The 23,623-nt window shown below is 44.9% G+C and overlaps 2 protein-coding genes and 1 pseudogene across 6 annotated transcripts in view; 1 reads left to right on the top strand and 2 right to left on the bottom strand.

Moving 5' to 3' along the window:
- The window catches only part of MECR (mitochondrial trans-2-enoyl-CoA reductase), a 28,915-nt gene extending 11,822 nt beyond the window's left edge, over positions 1-17,093 (bottom strand). The window contains exons 1-3 of one of the 2 annotated variants that reach the window (XM_073233521.1): positions 16,931-17,093; positions 4,861-4,958; positions 4,299-4,430 (exon numbers count right to left, since the gene is read on the bottom strand). In XM_073233521.1, coding sequence (XP_073089622.1) covers positions 4,299-4,430; positions 4,861-4,906 — 178 coding nt within the window. In that variant the 5' untranslated portion in view covers positions 4,907-4,958; positions 16,931-17,093. Of the gene's footprint in view, positions 1-4,298; positions 4,431-4,860; positions 4,959-16,880 lie in introns of both variants that reach the window. The other variant, XM_037010488.2, reaches the window with a different exon arrangement.
- LOC118970976 (U6 spliceosomal RNA) lies at positions 15,005-15,104 on the bottom strand (annotated as a pseudogene).
- A 6,290-nt stretch (positions 17,094-23,383) lies between the features above and the next one.
- Positions 23,384-23,623, top strand: part of PTPRU (protein tyrosine phosphatase receptor type U) — a 78,052-nt gene continuing 77,812 nt past the window's right edge. For 2 of the 4 annotated variants that reach the window (XM_037010480.2, XM_037010483.2), the window contains exon 1: positions 23,386-23,590. In XM_037010480.2, coding sequence (XP_036866375.2) covers positions 23,518-23,590 — 73 coding nt within the window. In that variant the 5' untranslated portion in view covers positions 23,386-23,517. Of the gene's footprint in view, positions 23,591-23,623 lie in introns of all 4 variants that reach the window. The other 2 variants (XM_037010482.2, XM_037010478.2) reach the window with 2 other exon arrangements.

Consider the following 23,623-nt stretch of genomic DNA (forward strand, 5'->3'; position numbering starts at 1 on the left):
GACATTTGTACAGACTATCACTGTGCCTAGTACACAGTAGGTGTGTAATATCCCTGTTTCCTTTACTGATCCTAAGTCCCATGTCCTAGGTCAGAGGACTTCCACTCCTCATGTATGTGCCATGGACCCTTAGCCATCTTCATCATCTAATGCAGAGGTCAGCAAACTATGGCCCATGGGCCAAATCTGGCTCACCACCCACTTTTGTAGATAAAATTTTATTAGAACATAGTCATGCTCACTTTTTATGTATTGTCTATGGCTATTTATAATGGTAGGGTTGAGTAGAGGCCGTATGGCCTGCAGAGCCTAAACCATTAAGGAAGAAAGCCTGCTGGCCCTGACCTAACGCATACAGAAAGTTAGCCTGCAGAGCTGGCTGTATGTGTTCCCTCACTTGAGCTGCATAAGAGTTTGTTGAGATATGCAAGGCAATGACTGTTAGCTCTGTTTTAGAGATGGGGAAAGTGAGACTCAAAGTAGTTGTGACTTAAACAAGGTCACACAGGGGGCGGAAGGGGAACCTGCTGATTCCCTTTCCTGCAAGTACTCTTTCTACTGCCTTGTGCTGTCTCAGGAGGCTTTCAGGGTTTCCAATGAGAAAGTCTGTTCACTTTCTCTGGCACAGTCTCCCCTGGGACTGGTTGCATGTGGGAAAAAACTGGCTGTGGGCACAATAATAGCTGGGCAGCTCAGTATCATGAAAAATGACTAGATCTGGCCAGTTGAGGATTTACCTGTTTAATGATTGCCAGGCTTACTCAACTGTAGTCTTCACTAAAAGAAAGATCATGTCTGTTCATTTCTATATGCTAGAGTGTAGCACATTGCAGATGCTCACAAAATATTTACTGAATAAGCCAAGTTAATTATAGTCCTGACAATTATAAAATCCTCATCCTCTCTGACTGGTACTGGTTTAAAAGAGTCACCTTTTGTCTAGAGATAAATCCCTGTTCTGGCCACCACGGCCACTGTCACCACATAGTAAAATCACCCATATGCCTGGCAGATGTCCTTTATTCTTGTCACCAAATCTAATTACCAAGTCCTGTTACTTTAGCTCTTCAATCCATACCATCTTCTCCATCCCTACAGTACTATCTTATTCATATCCTCATCATCTGAAGCCTGAACTGTTCAGCCACCTCCTTACTGGCTTCCTGACTCTACCCTCTGCCTTTCCAGAGCATTCTCTGCACTGCACAAGTCTGATCAAATCATTCTCTCTTCATCTGGTGCTCTGACGATGGATATGAGCCCCCCATGACTGGTACCCACTGTACCTCTCCAGCCACATGTTGTTCCTTCCCCATCCTACCATGGCCCAGCCACACTGAGTTACCTGTAGTTCCGGTGGCACTGTGCCTCTCTTACCACCTACCTTTGCATTTGCAGCACTTCCTATCTGGGAAGCCCTTGCTCACCTAGCCCACTGTGCTCCTAATCAGTCTTCCAGACCAAGGTTAAGCATCACTTCTCTGGGAAGCCTCTCCTCATGCTTTGCAAGTGAGGGGACACTTGGCCATGTGTCAATCCTGCAATTACAGCACTTACTATACTGTATTGTATTAAGTATTGTTTTTTCATTCCCGGGCTCCCCATCCCTGGCCAAGAGCATTTGAGGGCAGAGACTATGTCTGACCCATCTTGGGTACCCTTCACTCAGCACAGGGGCTGGCCCAAAGCAGTCAATATCCAGCGAATCCTTGAAGCTCTCAGTCTGCTCACACACTAGGCTATTTCAGTGCCCAGTGGCTCTAGGAGAGGGAAGCCTTTGGCAACTTCTCTGATCTCAGAGAAGCAAAGAGCCTCTGTTAGACTTCTGTTACTGGTTTTTTCCCACCTAGTACCTTTTTCTTTTTACAACTACTTCTTCCTAATCTCTGGGGCTGTCAACCACAAGGCCCCACCCTCTATATCATAGAGGAGGGCAAGAGATTCAATCAGGCAACAGGAGTGGCCCAACACCATCCCCCTGGTGGTTCTTGGGAGTTCCACCTTAAGCATCTCTGTTGCAAGCATTGTCATTGCATAACTAATTGGTTGAAGAGCAATTCTGCTGTAAAAGAGCAAAAAACAGCTGGTAGTTTGGTTTGATAGTCTGTTGGTTTCATCAATTGGTTGATAGTTGGTATTTCTACATTGATGCAGTCAATATTCCCACTTTTATATAAATCTTGGTCCTCATAATGATCTACGCAGTGGTGTAGAATTTTGAACCCACATATTCCAAAGAACTTTGGAACATATTTAAACATACATGTGACCATATGCTAAGAACAAAAGTGTAGGAGGTTTTCACAATGCAAGACAAACCTCAGTTACAAATATGCATCCTAGCATTTGAAAACTGATACTTCTCTTAATGGAGGAAGAAATTTCAGCAAAAAAGAAAAAGCGTGATGCCAAAGGAGAAGACATATCAATAAACAAATAACAATAATACTATGAATGAAAGACTTTGAAGTCAAGTGCTTAGGTATACAAAATAAAATCAGTTATTTGAGTTATACTGCCATGAATCTATACTATACACTTTGAATGCATTCATATATTTTGTATTTTGCAATAGTTTGTTATTCATTACTAACGTCTCATTATGTCCTTTTTAATGAATGTCCCTCTTTTATTTCTCTCTTATTGATCTTTTACAGCAAAACTGCCTTATGGCCAATTGTCATGCAGTGAAATGTTTATGGTGGAAATGCTTGCAGCAGCGATGCTCACTGTGAAACTCCCCTGGCGATGGGCTCATGGATGGGCAGGGCCCAGGCTGGGCTGGTCAAAGCACTTCTGGGTGATGGACACGGTTGTTAGATGGACTGTGGAGGTCACATTCATTTGTTTGTTCTCAGGATCATGTAAACCTTAGGCTGCTGGTAGCTATTTATGAAAGGTATATATCAGAGTGGGTTTGAATTTTAGCTCCACCACTTACTGGCTGGGCGATCCTGGGCAGGCTGCTTAATCCTTTACATTTGTCTCATCAGCAAAATGGGAATAATGGTATCTGCCTTTATTGTTATAGAAATACTTGAGTTAATATATATAAAGTGCTCAGAGCAATACCTAGTGCAAAGGGAGCGGACAAAAAATACTTGTTGCTATTATTATTATCACTATGTGGGGAGATTCCATCTGAGAACTAGTGAGAAAAAGAGAAAGAGCTCTGATAGCATTGGGCCTCCTAGATTCAGCCATGCCTGAAGTTTTCTATCTCTTGCACTTCCCAGTTCCACAAACCAATTAACTTCTTCTTTTGTAAAGCAAATTTGAGTTGACTCTCTGTAAGTTACAACCCAAGGGGCCCTAACACTGGAGGGTAGCGGGAAAACCAGGAGACAGAGTTTGGTAGGCTCTTTCTCATTCTGCTGTTTAAGTTTGGACAAGGGCTTCTTCTCAAGCTTCAGTTCCTCATATGTCCATTGGGGTGGATAATATCTTCCCTGTCTCCCTCTTAAGGTTGCTGTCAGGATCCAGTTGTATAATGTTTGTGTTTCAGGAAACATCAAGTGCTAAAAAACAAACTCACCAATGACTATTTACTACAAGTCAAAGTAAATCCTAACTCCTGAGCTTGGCTTTTGCAGAGCTTCCCCCATGTGGCCCCATGACCTTGGTGACTTTCTTTCTTTCTTTACTAATGTAGTCCTTCCTCTCCCACGTATAATCTTCTGCTGAGGTTACACTGGATTTCTCACCATTTTCCAAACTTACCTTTGTGTCTCTGCTCACTTTGTTTCCTCCAAATACAATGATTTTTGGTTCAACTCCACCTAACAAAGTTTATCCAGCAAAGGTCCATTCTATGAAGCCTCCTCCTTGAAGCCCTGATCCTTCCCTAAGACTGACTGAGACAGTCTCACACATTCACATGGGCACACAGAGTAGCGGGAAGTGCCCTCTGCTTCCCGTGAACTGCTGCACTCCCTTTATTGAGACTATTGGTTTGGAGATTTCCTCAATTAGATTTTAATCTCCTGGAGGGAAGGGGCTGTCCTATTTTGATTCCCCATTGTATCTTACAGAAGGTATCAGGGATGTAGGGATTCAGAGAATCACAGTTCTGATCAACATGGGCCCAAGAGATGAGAGAGCAGGTGCATCACCTCCAGAGCAAAAGGAACAGAATTTCTGCTCTCCCTGTTCAGCTCCCATCCCTACTGCAGGTAGGTGTATAGACTCAATAATAAGCCCTGCATTTGTAATTACATGAGCCAATGAGCAAACATCTACAGTGTTGGTGAAATAGGATCTGGAACAATGAAAGGCTGCAGACACCTGGAGAAACTTACCCAAACCGGCATTTGCTGGAATCACCCAGTCTCCGGGCTTCACCCCAGTCACACTGCTGCCCACTGCTACCACCTGTCCAACACCTTCATTCCCTCCAACAGCAGGTAGCTTGGGAAGGAGGCCGTAATTTCCTAAGGGAGATGAGCACAGAAGGTCATCAGTGAAGTTTCGGTAGATTAAGAGCATGAATTTTGGAGTCAGACCTAAGCCCCATCTGGCCTCTGCCTCTGACCAGCTGTGTATTAACCAGACCTCTCTCAGCCTTAGCTTCTTCATCTGTAAATGTGGACAATACTCTTTAGGTTCACAGTTATTACAAGGAATAGATAACATATAAAATGAGCCTAGCGTATTGCAGGCCCTTCACAGTGGTTGGTTTATTTCCCACTGCGATCTTTCTAATTCTCGAAAAGCTTCACATTCCAGAGGGGAGGCCAGCCCATCTGGAGAACAGCTGCTGCTAATCACAAGAATTTCACACCCACACCTGAGGAGGAATGAAAATGAGGTGGTGGCTAAGCAAAAAAGCCAATTAACATAAGCCACAGAAACCAAGGTTACCTTGGATCATATTTATGTCAGATGGATTGATAGGGGCTGCCAGCATCTTCACATGGACGCCTGATCCACCCACAGCAGCTAACTCCAGGTTCTTCAGTCTAAGCACAAGCCAGAGAGATGTTAATGTCACCCAGCTAGACAGGGTGTCTTTTCCTGAAATCAGTCCCCAAAGTAGGTCAGGCAGCAACATTTTTGAGCTGCCCCTGTGTGCCCAGGAATTAGGGTTCTGTCAGAAAAGAGCAAGGTGTTGTAAGGAATTAACATGGGATACAGGTTAATTCTCTTGTTCACCGCAAGTGGAAAATCCCTAGTGGCCTGTCAACCCCACCGCCCATTCTAGGACAGAAAGTGTGCTGTCTCCGATCAGCCTTGTGCCTCCCAAAGCTTGCTTATCTGAATCACCTGTGTACTTAACAATACAGATTCTCAGGCCCCAGCTCTGACCTACTGAACCAGAATCTCAAGATAAGGGGCACCCTGAGTAGTTCTTAAGAACAGACATAATTGGGAAACCCTGGGCTAGCTCATTTGTTTTTTCTTTTCGGCCCCAGTACACATAGGGGAGAGGAGACATTTTGGTTCATTGCAGAGGGGGTAAGGGAAACAGAGAGATGGCCTATGTAGTCCAGAAAGAACTCCCTTCCAGGTGAGGATCATGGTCTGTCAGAAAGAACGTGGCACAGAGAGCTGACGGTCGTAAGTGTGAAGCCCCACTGCACAATGGCTATGTCATCGTGGGCAAGTTTCTTCCCTGCTCTAGGCCTGTTTCTCCATTTGTAAAGTGGGGGCGGTGGTGATTGTTGAGACTTGATCACTTCCTAGATCTTCTCCCATTTCAAGTCAATGTGCTAACTCTCTTCACTCATGGTGAGCCCTAGACACCATGGGACTAAAGTCTTTATCCAGTGGAACTTCAGATAATGGGTAAAACATGCCAAAGGGCTTTTGAGGGGGGCCCTGACAATTCCCAAGTGTTACTTTTGTTTTTTATAAAAACAGACTTTCCAACCAGAAAGTGCTGATTGGTATACTAGATCAGTGGGTCTTTGTGTTTTTTAATTATCAGAGACTCCTTTTCTGTCTTTCTCCACACCCTTAAGATTTCATGTTTGCAATGTTTTTCTCTGCCCAAATGTACCTGTTAAGCAGTAATTCTCATTTTTACTTACCAGAGGCACAAATAACTGCCAACCAGAGGTTCTTAGCATTATGCAATGTGGCTGCACTAAGCTGATGTAATTCTACCCACTTCCTGCAGAAATCTGGTCTTTTAATTATACCTGGGGTAAAAGTGTGATTTTCAAGAAATGTCTTGTACTAATAGTAATAATGGTGGCAGGTATTTATGAGGTGTTTATTATATACCAAGTCCTGTGCTAAGGGCTTTAAATATATAATCTGATTTAAGACAGTATGAATATTCCCATTCTATCAAGTAGGAAATGGAGGCCCGTTGAGCTTATGAAACTTGTACAGGGTTAAGATAACTGGTCAGTGGCAAGGCTTATCTACTTTCAAAATCAGCACTCTTACTTACCTTGCTCTGGATATGCATCCCCAAATTAGTCTGAGAATCCCCCTAGCTGCCTACAAGGACCCCTGAGATCTGAGCAGGTCTGCAGTGGATCATGACCAAAGTAAGGGAGGCCATACTTCAGCATGACTGAGAAACAGCAGCAAAAAGCTGAAGTGGAAACACTCTCTAACAGAAAATGGGTAAGTTGGAAGGAGTTAATGACCAGGGCAGAGAGAATAAAGGACTTTTTTTAAAGGTAAGTATTAAGAAATGTCTATATTTATGCACAGCTGGAGGAGGGAGTCTTATAGTAACAGTAATAACAACTCCAGTTTGAGTGCTTACCAGTGCAGCACTCGGCTAAGTGCTCTTTATGTCAGCTTTCTACTATTATTCTGGTTTTACAGCTGAGGAAAAAAAGGTACAAAAGAGGTAAATAACTTGCTCAAGGCCACCAACAGTAGTTAAGTGGCTAATCTGATTTGATCCTGGCAGGCTGATTCTAGAGAAGCCTGCCAGTATGGGCTACCCCCTGACCAAGCCAAGGGCAGCAGGAGGAGCGCCAGCTGGGGGGGGGCAGTGTGTGTGCATCTGATCCTCACTGGACCTGCCTGGTGAGGCTAAGGGGGACCAGCAGCTTCACTGCCTCCTTGGCTGGCTATGCCCAGAAGCTTTAGCTGGACAGTGATATTTCTTGTGAACGTGTGTATAATGCTGCATTCCAAAGAAAAATCCTGCCCCTTTATATTATCTGTACTTCTTCTTGCTTGCATTCTGACAGATAATCAGATTTTCAGTAAGCTGACAAAGTCCATGAGCTCCAGCTACTCAAGACATCTTTTTTGCACATCGTCCACATGCTCTTCCCTCAGTGTGGAGTCTCTTTTCTGCAGCTTCTCCATTAAGTGAGAATTTCAACTCACCCTTTAAGACCCAGCTCAAATTTTACTTTCCCAAAACATCTTTTAACACTCGTCTTGGTCCTAAAAAAAAAATCACTTGTTCCATTCTCAGTGGTCCTATTACATAGAAAGGGTGACTATACCATTTAAGATTTAATTACTAGCATGATTTAATTACTTTTCAGTTTATAAAGTTTTTTATACATTTTTTTCAATTATATGCCACAATGAGCCATAAGTTCACATTCCTTTTTTTTATTAAGGTATTATTGATATACACTCTTATGAAGGTTTCACATGAAAAAACAAGGTGGTTACTACATTCACCCATATAACCAAGTCCCCACCCATACCCCAATGCAGTCACTGTCCATCAGTGTAGTAAGATGCCACAGATCCACTATGTGCCTTCTCTGGGCTACACCGTCTTCCCCGTGACCCCTCACACCATTCACATTCCTTTTCTAACAACTCTCAGGACAAGGTGTGCTCTGGAGGTCAGAACCACTCATTATCATACCACCTTCCTCATCTCCCACCAGGGGGAGCGAGGGCAGCACTCTGTGATCACACCCATTGTTTCTGCAGCAAAACATATGAATATTCATTTTCACACTAAATTGGATGAATAAAGACCATACAAAAATGCCATGTTAATAAGTTGTGAAAACAAAAAACATAGCTGTCAGTTTTCAGAGTTTTCTGGATTTTGGAGTTGCAGATATGAATTTGGATTTGGATCCAGGTCTTTCAGACTCAGTTCAGTGTACTTTTTACTTATCTCCTAGTTTTACAGTCAGAATGTGTGTGTGTGTGTGTGTGTGTGTGAGTGTGTGTTGTCTCCCCATTAGACTGTGAGCTCACGAAGGCAGAGGACTTTTAGTCTTAACTCAATGTTTAGCATGGTGCCTGGGACCAAAACAGTGCTCAAGAATGCTTCCTCAAGAAATCACCCAACTTTCCTCTCTAGCGAGGAAATGTAGCATACAAGTGCTAGTCACTTAGGGAGTCAGAGGAGAGGCTCAAACCACAGGGAGTGGTAACCCTATTTAGGGTTATACTTGCTTTCCTTGGTTCTGGCTGTTTGGGGAAATACCCTGAAGGATGGATGTAAATAAACATGGAGGCTATTCATAAGAGTTTGGTCTAAGCAAAAACTCATTCCTCACAGGGAAGTGCTGATCAGATCTGAAATAAAATTCTACTTCTCAAAAGTCTAGATGTCCAGGGTCAAGATGAGAATACAGGTGGATCTCAGTTTATAAATGAAAGGTACAGCATGGATTTGGAGTGAAATAGGCAACACTGGGTCTGAATCCTGCTCTGCTCATTTACCAGCTAACCCTCAAAATACTCATCTGTGAAATGGGGAGAACACCAGCACCCAGCTCGCTGGATTAACTGAATTAATATACACAAAGAATTTACTAGAGTACCTGATACAAAGTAGATGCTGAAGAAGTCTGCTATTATCAGGTGTAGGAACAGCCAAGGGTTTGAGACAATTAGCTGGCTAGACCCCTGAAAAGGACCACTAATCACTGAAAGGAAGACAGCAACTTTTTGGAAACTTCAAGTAAATCTCATTCAAGAAATATTTATGGACAGTCCTCCTAAGTGTCAGGTAGTGTGCCAAAGGGTTTAAAGATGAAAAAAATAAAACCTCCTGCTTGGGAGCTTGATGGTGAGGGGACTCATGAAGAAACACTGAGAGGCAGGCTTGTGAAACTAAAGCTGACTGAGTTGAACAGCTGGAGGAAGAAAACAAAGGCTTAGCCAAGGGGCTTTGGAAGTAGTGATACCTTAGCCGGGGCTGGAAGGATAAAATGAGTTTACTGGGTGGACCGAGAGGAAGGAAAGCTTCCCTGCCAAAGGGAATGGCAAAAGAATGTGAGCCCACAGGCCAGGCAACAGGTGCAGTCTGGATTCCAGCTGTGGGAATGGACAAAAGGATTTGATAACCTGGAATCTCTTAAATAAGAAGGGGCATTGATGTCACTTGGTGACCAACTCCATGTGGGGGCAGTGGGAAGTCTTTGATGGCTCCTGAGCTTCTGGCATGGGCAACTGGGACTGAGAGAGGAAGTGTGCCTTGGAGTGGGGAGGAAGGTATTCTAGTCACAGCTTCAGGCAGGCGGCCTGCATTATGGTAAAGAGCAGAGGGCACTCTGCTGGTGTATGTACGGAGTGGTGAATCAGCTGTGTCTAGGGTGGCAAATTTATTCTGGGCGATCTGGCTGGACAATTAAACGACAGTGTTGACAGTTCACCAAGCTCCAGGCATTGTGCTTAACATTTTATATACACGATGTTATTTAGTCCTCAAAATACCTATTTGGTGGGTGTTATCACCCCAATTTAGAGAGGGGAAACTGGAGCTCAGAGAAGTTAAACAACATGCCCAAAGTTAAACTGTCAGTAAGTGGCAAGACTTGATCTTAAGCTTGATCCAAACTCAGAGTGTTGAACACTAAGCCAGTGTCTCTGACACTGTTAGTGGAATTCTTGTCCTGAGAGGTAATTTTAGGTATTCTCTAGGGGCCAATACGTTTGGGAAACACTGCCTACTAAGCCCCCTTTATGAGAGTCAGACTGTACATTAAAGTCATAAAGGCCGTGACAAATCCTCCAGTAAAAAACCCATATGGCTTTGTGGAATCCAGAGCTTCCAGAATTAACTCAGCTGGGACACCGCTTCCACAGCATCCCCTGCAAGTACCTGCCTCCAGACAGCAGTTCGCGAAGTGCTTCATCGGGCTCCAACCTGCTCTCAGTTTTCGTCTCTGTCCTCTGAGGAGCCTAGCTGCTCTGTGCCAGATCAAAGTCACAGAAGTGGGAGGACGGGAGAGAAGGGCAGGGATGGTGGTCTAGACGACGGAAAGCTGAAGCTGCTAACACAGGTGGGTGAGGGTAGGGCCAAGCCTGACACACTGCTTGCCCCGGGGGTGAGGTGTGTTGGTCCAGCTGCATCTCACTAGGGAGACCAGCCCCAGCCTGCCCCACAGAAGGCCATCAATACCAGACACTGCTGCTCCTGCAGACAGTGCTAACAACATCGTCAAGGATTCGATTCTGCCGAGACAGGAAGGAAAACGGGGCCAGAGCCTGAATTCCAGGAGTTGGACTTCTGGTGTAATGATACCAATTTCTTCCTTGGTGTGTGTGCTTTTTGTTTTTAAGCTCACCAAAGGAACCATGGCTATGCTGTGGGGTGCAAATGAGGCACCCAAACAGCCTGGCTAGATCTCAAGTCACCTCCCCAGGATGGTGGAGGGCCTTCCCCTTATGACTAACGGCGCCAAGCAACTCGGAGGGGTGCCACCGTCTTCACTCAGCAGATCCCACGCTGGATAAGGTCACAATGGCTCCTTTGAGGCTGAGGCTGTACACCTGTGATACCATATGAACTACAAGGGAGACAAAAGCAGGCCGAAGAAAGAGCCTTTTGAAAGGGGGGAAAAGAGGCCAGTGCTCTGGGGACTGGCTCAATTATATTTGCTATTAAGGTGGGTACTAGCCAGCTCTGCTAAGATATCTTTCCTGCCTTTTGAATTTAATTAGCAACCATTTGTACTTATCTTGCATCTTCCACTCAATCACCTCAAACCAGTTAATATCGTCTTGAGCAGGAAGAACAGGCAGGGAGAGACTGTCACGGCCACAGAGTTTCTCATCTGTTATAGAGAGCCAAGAGTGTGTGTTCCATCACAGGGCACTGGGTGAAGATAACTGGCATTTCATGTGGCTCCCTAGGTCTGTCTGCAATTCTCCATGGTCACAAACAAGCCGCTGTCTGTGATTTAGTGAAATGCCTGGCACGCTGGGTACACTGTTCTAAGATATGATTAATAAGAAGCAGGCCACAGCTGGGAAATTGCGGAGGAATGAAGTTCTTCAGCTCACAGCTTGTAACAGGTCCCTCCCGAGCAGGGTTGTTGGCGGCCTCAGTTGCTGGGGTTCTAAAGGAGCCCTGGCTCTTGGGGGAAGCTCCTTTCCCCGCGCAGGGCTCACATGCTCCATGTCTCTTGGTGTACTAGGCCCACCCACTTGCCTCCCTGCACCTCTTCTGGCTTCCCTGCCTCAAAGTAATCTTGTCCTTCCACCATTCAGGTCTTTTTGCTCTTTAGCACAGTCATTTTGAACAGAAGGGAAGCAGAGACTTAAGTCAACTTCCCGAAGTTTTTACACGGGGCTGGCAAATCCTCTCCCTACCTTCTCAATCCTCTACCTTCCCTCAATTAAGATTGTGAGGAAGTCTGCAAGCCTCTTAATATTCTACATCTGCTGACATCAAGTAACTTGCTGAGAGAGCTGCAGAGTCTCTGCTGGATAGTTTGCTGAGGCCTGACCTTGTCGCTCTAGAGAGTAAGTCTGGGCCACAGCAGGGGACACACTCCCTGTCTGCAGCTGCTTTTGTTTCTTTGTCAGGTACCAAGATGGCCATGAGGTCCCTACCTGTCAGGCTGCTGATTATGTAACCAACCAAGGGCAAAGGGGGTCCTTAGTGAAATCTTGTGCCCAGGACCCCAGATTCTAGCTACACTGTTGCTCCCTGGAGGTTTCTAGAGCAACCACTGACAAGCAGGCAGTCCACTGTCTGCCTCAGTTTCATAGACTTGTCAGAGCTGGACAATTGTTGGGTCAAAGAGGATTCGCACTCACACCCATTTCTGGTGCTGCAGTTCATGCTGAGAGCAATGCTGAGGCCTTGTCTTGGCAGGAAAGTGTTGTTTGGAGAGAACGGGGTAAAGAGATGTGTAGGTTTTGAGGTATACAGAAAAGGGAGCTGTGAAGGTTTGTACTGGCATAGAGGATGGGGGTGAGGGGGGAGGAGACATGGCATGCTTGCTGGTATTCTCCACTGCTGACCTTAGTTAACCCCTTTGTGTTATCAAAGAAGAACTGGAAAGAATGGAGACCTGAGTAATTTCCTCACTAACAACCGAGTAGCAAAGTTGGGACTAGAACTCAGGCCACTGCTCTTGGGGATGGTCCCCAGTGACAACACCCTTAGGCACAGATTAACCCCATGTCACCTTTGCTCTTCCTTCTCTAAAATGAGGACCTTTCCTACCCCATTTTTAGGGTGGGAAAGGCCTAGACCCACACCTGAGAGCTACAGGAGCTGCTAGGAGGGTCAATCATAGTAACCTGGTGTTGCACTGAGTGGCAGCATTCCTTCCAGACCCTCTAGACATAAGGCGAAAACCCCTGTCTATGGTGCAGCACCTGCCAAGTTTCACCCTCAGAGGCAGGAATGAGGAACTGAGGGTACAAGGGCTTGGTCCTAAGCCCCACAGCCTAGTGTGAAGCCCAGAGGGAAGGTAATGTGCAAGTGTTCCAGGATGTAACAGGAATTTGGCTCGAGTCTGAATCCTGTGGCCTTCCTTCAGGACCACAACAAAGAGCTCCAGCAGACAAACAAATTCCCAGTTTTCAACAGAGTACCAAACCAGAATGCTAAGTTTTTTTCAAAGCACTGTAATTCTGCTTTAAGTCACCGCGTAGAGTTTTGGTTTTAAACACTGACATCAACAGTAAAAAGAAGTCCCCAGAGAGTAAACAGTACCCTACAGTGAGAACTCACTACCCAAACAGCCTGGGTCCCCACCACCTGCTTCCCCAAATCCCATCTGGCTAAGATGGAAGGGGTATTTGTCTAAGGGATTCACAGCTTCATTTCATTTTGTGCTAGCGGCAGGCAGGTGAGAAAGCTGTCATGGCCAGAATGCTATTTTATGAAAGCTTTAGGATCCTGAAAAGGGAAGGAGGCAGAGGATTACATTCCTATTATCTTCCCAAGGGTAGAGCTGCCCTTCCTATGATGAGTAGAGCCTTGGGTCTGAATGGCTTATAAGTTTACCTTCTCTTCTGACATATCTTATTCCCAATTTTATAGTCTATCTCATTCTCAAAAAGCATTTGAGATGACTATCATTGCTTTTCCAGGATTATGTCTCTATCAAGGACTTTTAATAAAGAAGGGACATCCTACTTGTATGATTTTGGGAAAGTGACTTCCAGGCTTCTCGAACCTCAGTTCCCTTATCTGTAAAATGGGGATAACAGTAGCTGCCAAACTGGGTTATTGTGATTTTTAAATTCCATAATGTATGAGAATCAACCTGCCACACACTAAGTATACAATAAAGGAGAAACGTTTTACCATAAGACCTAGAGAATGGCAAAGTTCTGAAATGGGACTTCCATGAACAAAAGGCAGGACTACAGTGGAGTTTGTGGGAACTAGCTGATAGAGAATCTAGAACTCTGCACAAAACACAATGGGCATGGGAACCTCTGACATTTCTAGAATGTTTGTATTTCTCCCACGTTTGTCATTTTCTTTTGCACAGTCTTACTTTATTTAGATCAGCAGTTCAGTCCTTCAAAAGAAGAAGGCCCAAGTGCTTATTAGGGGCCGTTTTGGTGGGGGGGCAAGGGAGACTCTAAGAGACCAGGGAAAAGGCTTAATGGAGGAGGAAACAGCTGGAATGTCTGGGGGCCAACAGGAATGAAGAGAGGGACATTTAGAATGTTGCCATGAGAACAGGAGTTCCCTGGAGGCCTCATTATGAGGAGTTCCACAACCCTTCAGACCTGAGCAGACCATTCCTTGTTCCCTCTCTACTGCTGCAGAGCTCTAGCCCACAGTGCAAGCACCACAAACCACACTAGTTTGGGGAACACTCTGCTCAGACCTGGATGGTTCTATGACCCTACCTGGGGTAACCTAACTCACACACCCAGTCGCCAGGATGTTTAAAGGACACTTGATTCTTTCTGTGACCGTGTGGTTACCCTAAACCTCCTAAGGCATGAGTACAAAGAAGAGACTCCCAGCCTCTGGCCTTAGTCAATACATGAACAAGTCACCTGAATCTGGGTCAGAAGGGAAATTCTGGGGCAGAGGGAGAATTGCCTACCTGACAGTCCATATCCACAGGGCAGTGGTTCTCAACCCTGGCTGGGGCATCAGAGACACTTGAAGAGCTTTAAAGAACACACAAGTTGAGCACCATTCTAGACCTACTAAATACCTAATAGGAGGCACCTAGGAATATGTAGTTAAAAATGCCTCAGGTGACTGAGATGTGCAGCCAAGGATGAATACAATGCTTCATGAAAGTATCCCGTTTTGAACTTCTGGGAAATATTGAGGGTTCCACCCAAGGAGGCAAGAGAACTGTCTTTTCCCTCTAAGTGGCATCTGCAACCAGACTGGTCTGTTCCAGCTCTCCTGGCTCTCCAGCAGGGGGGAATCAATCAGGAGCCAAGTATACTCAGCTGTCTAACCTTCACAGACTTTTCCTTAGGATCCTTCAACAGTGGAGACACCTTCCTCATCACCAAAGAACTCAACAGAAGGCATATTTCTTACAGAAATTATATTCAGATTTAACTAACATTATTGGAGCACCGGTTTTGTGGCAGACCCAGAAATTACAAGCCTATGAGAGAGGTACTACATCATTCCTGTGTGTGGTGCATTCCTGGAAAAGGAGGAATGTTCCACAGAGCTTTACCAACTCATTACAGCACAGTCCTCAGGGACATGTCTTCCTGACGTGGGGATTTATTACCTATGATCAACATACATGTGGGATTTACTGACTGATGTGTCTTCTCTACGGTGTATGTAACTAGGCTGAATGCATAACCTTGAATTTATCCGAGGTTTATCCCTTCTGGCTGTCAAAACATCTAGCTTGTTCTATTTCTAAGTAAAAATATGGAATGCTTCATGAATTTGCATGTCATCCTTGTGCAGGGACTCTGCTAATCTCTGTATCATTCCAATTTTAGTATATCTGCTGTTGAAGCAAGAACTCTATAGTCTTTTGACCATGAAAATAATTCCATGTTTGCCTATTCTTTGGCAAACAATCAAATCATTTGCTGAAGTCAAACAGCTATAAACAAGGACTGCAGGAGAGTATGCAGGTGCTTTTTGGTGAAAACACTAGATTGATCTCAGCGGACTAGCACTATGAACTATACCTGTATTGTCTCCATTTTTAAAGATGATGAAACTGAGGCTTGGAGAACCTCAGTAACTTGCTAAACACACACATGCTAGGACAGGGGAGGGCATGGAATTAACCCAGGTCTGATTCCCAGACCAGTGCTTTCACCTTAGCTCCACTACAGTGACCCTACCAAACCCTTTTGATTGGCTATAATGACTTTTGTGCAGATTTATAATAGTTGACAATTCATACTATTATATCAGCCACATGCAAAAATCATGGATTCAGATCCAACAGACTCTTACAAGTACATAATCATAAAAGTAGTGAGGGCCCAGAGGGGCTGAGTGACTTGTCCAAGATCAAACAGCTACTAAGAGGCTGAGCCTGAATTTGACCTTAGGTCTGCATGGCTCCAAAACAGGAGCTCTTGTTAATTAGTTAAAGGTACATATATAGTACAGTGGAGAGGAAATCACATGAGACAGGAGTCAGAAGCCATGGATTCCCATCCCTGTTCCAATACCTATTAGCTATATCACTTTGAACAAGTCCTCTGCCCTCTAGAAAATGTAAACAATAATCTCTGACCTACTTTTTGCAAAGTGAAGATTCAAATGGACATCAAAATATTCAGAAAATACCCTCCAAAAAACAATAGTGTTTTTTGGGACACTTGTCAGTCAGACTTCGTTTAAATTCGAACTGTCACTTACTTGCTGCATGACCTGGGCAAATGGCTTTATCTGTCTTATGTCTCAATTGTTTCATCTGCAAAACGGAGTTAAATCAAGTACCTATCCCAACAGGTGGTTGTGACAATTAAAGGGAGAGCATCCATTTAAATAAGGGATTGCCTGACACAGTAATCAACATCAGCCATTCCATCCAGGGATGAATGGATAAAGCAAATGTGGTATATACATACACACAATGGAGTATCACTCAGCCATAAAAAAGAATGACATCTTGCCATTTGCAACATGGATGGACTCAGAGGTCATTATACTAAATGAAATAAGTCAGAGAAAGACAAATACTGAATGATCTCTCTTATATGTGGAATCTAAAACCAACCAACAAACCAACTAAGCTCACAGATACAAAGAACAAATTGGTGTTTGTTGGGGAGGCAAATGGGTGAAGGAAGTCAAAAGGTACAAACTTCCAGTTATAAAATAAGTAAGTCATGGGATGTAATGGACAGCATGGCGACTATATTTTGTAATAACTCTATTACTTATCTGAGTCTCTAAAAGAATAGATCTTAAAAGTTCCTTATCAGGAGAAAAAACATTTGATAACTACGGTGACGAATGTTGACTTGCTGTGGTGATCATTTTGCAATATATACAAATATTAAACCATTATGTTGGACACCTAATATGTTGTATGTCAATTGTGCCTCAATAAAAATAAATAAATAAACGTTACCCGCACTCTCGGGTCTTCAACTACCTGAAAACGCGAACTTTCTGAGCTACCCAGAACGCCGTGGCTTCAAATGCAGTCCTGTTACTCTCTGCCTTCTTCCCCGGACCCTGCCCCTCTCTTCCCAGTCTCCCTTCTGTACAGCCCTTCTTAAACCTCTCCAGGAACCCCAGTCCCGTCCCGTTTCGACGCCTCTCTTACTCGACGACCTTGGCGGGGTCCCCATGGTGCCCATAGACCAGCGCCCGTACCAGGGAGGGCTCGGCAGATGCTGAGTAGGGAGCGGCGGGAAGCCAGCCGCTGCCCCAAGCGGCGGGCAGTCCCCGCCGCAATTTGGCCGGGGCTCGAGCCCAACACAGGGAGCAGCAGGCCCACATGCTCCTTTCCGTCAACGCAAACATGGACCTGCGGAATACGTCATCTTCCTGCGACCGCACTCCCGCGCCCCGCCTCCCTCTCCGCCCCGTGACCACGCCCCCTGCTCATTTTACCGGGTGGTGACCGGGCTCAGCTGCGCGCTCCGTGCCTCCTCGGGAGTCGGCCCAGGGAGCTGAGTGCTAGGTGGTGGAGGCACGCGAGCGAGGAACGGAGATTCCGAACCGGCTGAAGTTTCTCTCTCGACAAGGAGTGTCTGAGATTGGCCTAAACCTGTGTCTACAGTATGCGATTTGGTGTTTGATTTAGAAGTCATTTACCCACTTCTGGCCTCGGTTTCTCCTCTCTCCACCATTTATTGAGCACTCACTGGTCTAGGCCCTCTCGGGTGTCCTCTTATTTAATCCACACTACCCTCTAACTGCATAGGGAAGCAAAGTTTACTTCCCTACCACCGAATAGAAGAGTAGACATAAGCAGATGGAGGCAAAAGTGCTTGGAGTTAGATTTAAGGTACAATCCCTAACTTCGGCAGCTTCCTAGCTGGGCCATTTTGGGCAAGTGATTGAAACTCCTAATCTGTTTTCTCATGGGTACAATGGGGGAGAATATGTCCCCTTCAAAATTGTGAGGATTGGGTGGATCAACAGAATACTGTTAATCGTGGATGGTAAAGCGCTAAGTGTATGGTAAAACAAATCCTTGTTAAGATATAAGGGAGCCATTGCAAAGAGGAGGCCCCCACCCCCCTCAAAATACTGAGTGGAACAGTGAAAGTGCTTTTTTTAAAAGATGTAGCCCAGTAAATATGCTAGATCATATTTTTAGTGGTGGTCCTGGGAGCAGGCTTAGAGAAACACTGAGCCAGGGCTTTGAAAGTAGGAAAGAGTTTCTTTCTCTGGATCTTATTAACCCAAAGCTTGCTGGCTCAGGGCCTTTCTTCTAAGGAAGAGAAGAAAACCAAGTGCTGTGATGAAATGTGGAGGTGGTGGATTCTGGCAAAACTACCTTTGACTCTTGGCGCTGCCATTTGATTTTGGACAAGTCACTTGGTCTGTGTCCTCATTTCCTTACTCTTAAAATGAAGGAAATAATAGTATCTGTTTCAAGGCTCTTGTGAGGATTAAGGGAGATATTACTTGAAGCACTTAACACAATGCTTGATACAGGAAAGCATGTAATAAATGTGACTAGGAGGTTATCATGAAGATTACATGAGGAATATCACACAGAAGACACCCAGACTAGAATCTGTGCTCAAAAACTGTTTGTACTTGTTTTTATGATCAGAGAAAGTTGGTGTCCCATGTTGGGGAAAGACTTGTATGCATTTGTATGCAAGTGTGCATAAGCACACACACACACTTCCTAGACTTGCTTACCTTCTGATTTCACAGTGACACACAGGTCTACTTCTGTTGGAAGACTCCTTAGGCGACACTGAGCTGCTGACATTATCTTCTCTACCAAGTTGGCTCCTCTGAATCCCCTGGCACCCCTGCCAGAAAGCCTGGAGTATCATCCACCAGGTCTTCCTCCCTGGGGTGGGACTTGGTCCCCCTGTCTGTCCCTACAGCCCTCACTTTCAGTGCAGAACATCAGCTCTAATTTGACCTGTGTCAACAGTCTTCTTCTTCTTTTTTAAAAATTAAAGTATCATTGATATACAATCTTATGTTGGCTTCAAATGTACAACACAGTGGTTCAGCAGTTACCCATGTTATTAAATCCTCACCCCCTCTAGTGTGGTTACTATCTATCAACGTAGTAAGATGTTATAGAATCATTGACTATATTCTCCATGCTGTACTGTCCTGTTTGTACTCCTACTGTCTCTGTGACCAAGTTATGTTGTGATTGCGAATTATTGTGCCCCTTTATCCCCTTCAACCTCCCCCCACTCACTGCCCCAACTCCTACCCCTTGGTAACCACTAGTCCCTTCTCTGTATCTATGAATCTGCTGCTATTTTGTTCCTTCTGTTTGCTTTGTTTTTATACTCCACAAATAGCTGAAATCATATAGTATTTGTCTTTCTCTGCCTGGTCAACAGCCTTATTCTTAATTGAGGTCTTCTCTCTTGCACCTTCCCCAATTCCTTTCCCAGGACTCCAGGATGATTTTTTTTTCAACAGAAAGATCAAATTTTGATTTTCTCTTGCTTAAAGTCCTTTGGTGAGTCTCTAGGATTTAGGGAGAACCAGAAGCCACAGTTATTTGTAGAAACCATGAAGTATTGATATATTAAACTCAACATTGTAAAAACCCAAACAAAACACAACTATGATACTGTGCTCTTATGTGTTAAAGAAAAACGTATGGAAGAAAGAACACATTAAAACAAAGAAAATTATATAAATTATATTCATTGTAAATAATCTGCCTTTTTACAAATTAGAAAAAGATTGCTATGGTTTTAATTCAATGTCAGAACCTCTCAGCTTGGCATGAGGGATTCCTGGGTTCCCCCAGGGGCACAGTTTGAGAACCACTGATTGAGGGATTCAAGTCCAGTGGTCCTGGCCTTGCATTGATGACCCTTTGTACTCTGACCTCCATACCATCTTTACCTTTTGCTGTTAGACTGTGTACATCCTATGATCCAGTCACACCTGACACCCACCTTTTGTAGCAGTTCCATCTCATGCCTTTATTCAGGTTGCTCCTTCGGCCTGAAATGCTCTTCCTTGCCTTGCCTACCTGGGAAAAACTCTAGGTTCAGATATCATTTCTTTGATGTTGTTTCCTAAACTCCTAGTGAGTCGACCCCTGCTACCTTAGTGTTTTCTCTCGACTGGTGTTATGGCCTTTAGGACACAGCCTCTTATTTATTTATGTGCCCACTTCCCCCTCCAGGCAGGAGTGGGCCATGTTTGGTGCATCTCCATGACACCACTACCCAATATGAGGCCTGGCACAAGGAAGGTGTCATAAATATTCCATGAGTTGAAAGTAACTGAATTCCTCATGGCCTGGCCCTGTCTGTGGTGCTGTCTCCTTTTTCCATAGATTTGGGACAGCCACTCCAGGCCAGGATTTTCCGTCTCTCTTCCCTCTTCCCTTGAGGATTATGAAGTTTGTGGTCTTCTTCAAGTGAAGCAGAATGTTCTCTTTTCATCTGCCCACCTGTTGCTTGCACTTTCTTTTTCCCTCTATCACCATCTTTGCCTTGTGGTCTTCCCCTGCACGAAGAGCAGAGGGATGTGGAATAAGTCAGGTCTAGGTTTGAGTCCTGGGACCACCATTTACCATCTGTGTGACTTTGGGCAAGTGCCTTATGCTCTCTGAGTCTCGGTTTCCACATCCAAAAAATGGGACAAATGGTAAACTCCTGCCATGAAGCTTCCACAAGAATTCCCTGTAAACACTATCACCCTTGGCTTGTTCTTTTGTTTACCGGATTTCTCTCCTTGAATTTCCTTTGTCTAGGTGGTCCTTTTTTGTCTCTTCCCTGCTCCAACATCTCTCTATTTCTTCCCCTGTGCTTTTTTGTCTGTTCAATTCTCTGCTTCTGCTTTTTGCCTCCTGGTTCTCTTTGGCCACTTCACTGGCTCAGCCTAAAGCTCACCCATGCTCACAAGAGAGAAGACTAAGAACTCGGGAACCCTCTGCCTTGCCTCCTCTAGTCCACAGGCAACCTCAGTTGTGCCACCCTCATTAAGGAGCCAGTGGTAGTGGAGGCAGTGCACAGGGAGGGCCTTGATATACTTGGAACCACTAGGCTTTGTCCAATATCACTGCCCCCTAGTTACACCCATCTGCCTATAGGTCCCTCTGCTTTCAGAGTCCGTTTTCCACTCAGCTGACTGGGGGACTTAAAAAAAAAAAAAAGAGATAGGAACTTTTTACTCTTTTGCTTAATGCTCCCACTTAATGGCTTCTCCTTGCTCTTGGGGTTTAACCCAAAGCCCATAGCTGTCTGCATGACCTGTAGGCCCTCCTGACCTCTCCAGCTGCACCTTGTTTCCCCTTTCTCCCCACTCACTCGATTCCAGCCACCCTGATCTTGCTGTTCTTCAAACCCACCAGCTCCTGCTTTTGCACAGGCTGTCCCCTCTGGCTGCAGTGTCCCTCACCACTGATTTGCTGGCTCATTTTCCTACTTTCGCTCTCAGCTCAACGATCACGTCACTTCCTCAGGGAATCACTCTCAGATCAGTTTAACTGAAGCAGACCTCTCTCCCCAGTTATTTATCACAACACCCATCCATTTCCTTTAGAGTGCACATCTCAGATTGTAATCACACATTTCTTTACTTACATGTTTACTGTTGATCTCTTCCCCTAGAATGTGAGCTTCATGAAGGCAAGAGCCACTTCTATGTTCATTCATTTATCCATTCAGTATTTACTGAGCAGTAACTATGTACCAGACACCAAGCACTGGGATACAAGACAAAGTCCTTGCTCTCAGCGAGTTCATGCTCTAGAGGTTGAGAGAGAAATAATGACTATATCATATAGTAGGTTCTGTGTTTAAAACTGCAATAAACCTTTTCCCTCATGGTCTGCCTCTCCTCCCCCATTTCCCTGGTATATCACTGTCTTGTATACCAGAGAATTTGCTTGTTTTGTTTGTTTACTGCTCTTGTTTTCCTGCTGGAATATAAGCTCCATGAGGGTAGGGATTTTGTCTCTTTTATATCTTCTTTGACTTAGGGTAATTGTTAAATAAATAAGCCAGTATCTGGTATTTGTTGATTTATTCCAGATGGGAAGCAGGTCTCAGCCTCTCTTCAAGGCAAACCCCAGATAGCCTTTATTCAAATCCTGGTGCTGCTGCATATGAATGCTTAACCTTGGAAAAGTCCCCCTTTCTCTCTGTACCTCAGTTTCCTCAACTGTAATGGGAATAACAGTGGTAAGGATTAAACAAATTCATGCAAGAAAAGTACATAGAAGGTGTTCAGTTTTACATACTAATGGACAACTAATCTGTGGTCTTTATACAAGGGCTTTAACTGGGTAGAGGCCCAAATATATTCAACCTGTATAGCCAGAGGGTAGACTAAGACCAATGAGAGTTAGTGAGGGAGGCAGACTTCACAGAATGAAAAGAAAGCACTTTCTAAAAGCCAATGCTGCAAGGAGAAATAGATGAATCCACTATTATAGTTGGAGGCTTCAATATCCCTCTCTCAGAAATTGACATATCCAGCAGGCAGAAAATTGGTAAAAACTCAACAACACCATCAATTAACTGGATGTAATGGACATCTATAGATTACTTCATCCAACAGTAACAGAACACACATTCTTCTCAAGCTACATGGAATAGTCAACAAGATAGAACACATTCTGGGCCATAAGACACCTTAACAAATTTAAAAGACTAGAACTCATTATGTCTGCTCTCAGACCAAAATGCAATTAAACTAGAAATCAGTAGCAGAAAGATAGCTGGAAAATCCCCCAATTCTTGGAGATTAAATAACACATGGGTCAAAAGAGAAATCTTGAGAGAAATTTAAATGTATTTGCAAGTAAATGAAAATTAAAACACTTAAAAAGTTTGTGGGATGCAGTGAAAGCTGTGATTTGAGGGAAATTTATAGCACTGAGTTCATATATTACAAAAGAAGAAAGATCTAAAATCAATAATCTAAGCTGCTACCTAAGGTAACTAGAAAAAGAAGAGCAAATTAATTGAAAGGAAGCAGAAGAAAAGAAATAATAAAAATTAGAGAAGAAATAGGTGGAATTCAAAGCAGGAAAGCAACAGAGAAAAATCAACTAAACCAAAAGCCGGGTGTTTGCAAAGATCACTAAATCGATAAGCCTCTAGCCAGGCTAAGAAAGGAACAGAGAGGACATAAATTACTATCAGAAATGAAAGAGGGGACATCACTACAGGTCCCATGGATATTAAAAGAATAATAAAAGAATACAATGAACAAACCTAAAATCCAGCATTTCCAAAGACCCAATCACCTGCTTTTAGTAGGTAGTAAGCATCTTGTCCTTAGAGGTATGTATGAATGTGCATTTCAAGGGGCCTAGATGGAGGAGATTCAATCATCAGAGGGGACGGAGAGGCCATGTGTTTTTGGGTCTCTGATCCTGAGAGAGTTGTACCAGAGCTAGGCGTTGGCAGTGAGCGTGCTCGTTTGAGCAGTGAGCAGTGCTGCCAGTTGGGTGCAGAAGCGGGTGGGCGCCGAAACCCAGGCCGGGATCTCCAGGACGGTGTGCGAGAGTGGGGGAAGGGCACGCCGGGGCAGGGGAAGACAGGACTGGGCAACAGCGCGCGCCGCCACCAGCAGAGGACGCCATGAGACCGCGGAACGCACGGCCGGGCTTGACGTCAGCGCCCCGCTTGCTTGGGCTCCCGCTCAGGACTCGGCGCCAGTCCCGCTCCGCGCCGCGCCGCTACGCTCCGGCTCTGGCTCGGCTCTGGCTCGGCTCTGGCTCCGGCTCCGGCGGCGGCGCCCCCAGCGCGGGGCCCCGGTGCAGGCGGCGGCGCACCATGGCCCGCGCCCAGGCTCTTGTCCTGGCGCTCACCTTCCAGCTCTGCGCGTCCGAGACCGAGATTCCGGCAGGTAAGCGCGCGTCGGTGGGACCAAGCTTGCCCC

The sequence above is a fragment of the Manis javanica genome, chromosome 4, assembly GCF_040802235.1.
Source record: "Manis javanica isolate MJ-LG chromosome 4, MJ_LKY, whole genome shotgun sequence".
Classification (NCBI taxonomy): Eukaryota; Metazoa; Chordata; class Mammalia; order Pholidota; family Manidae; genus Manis; species Manis javanica.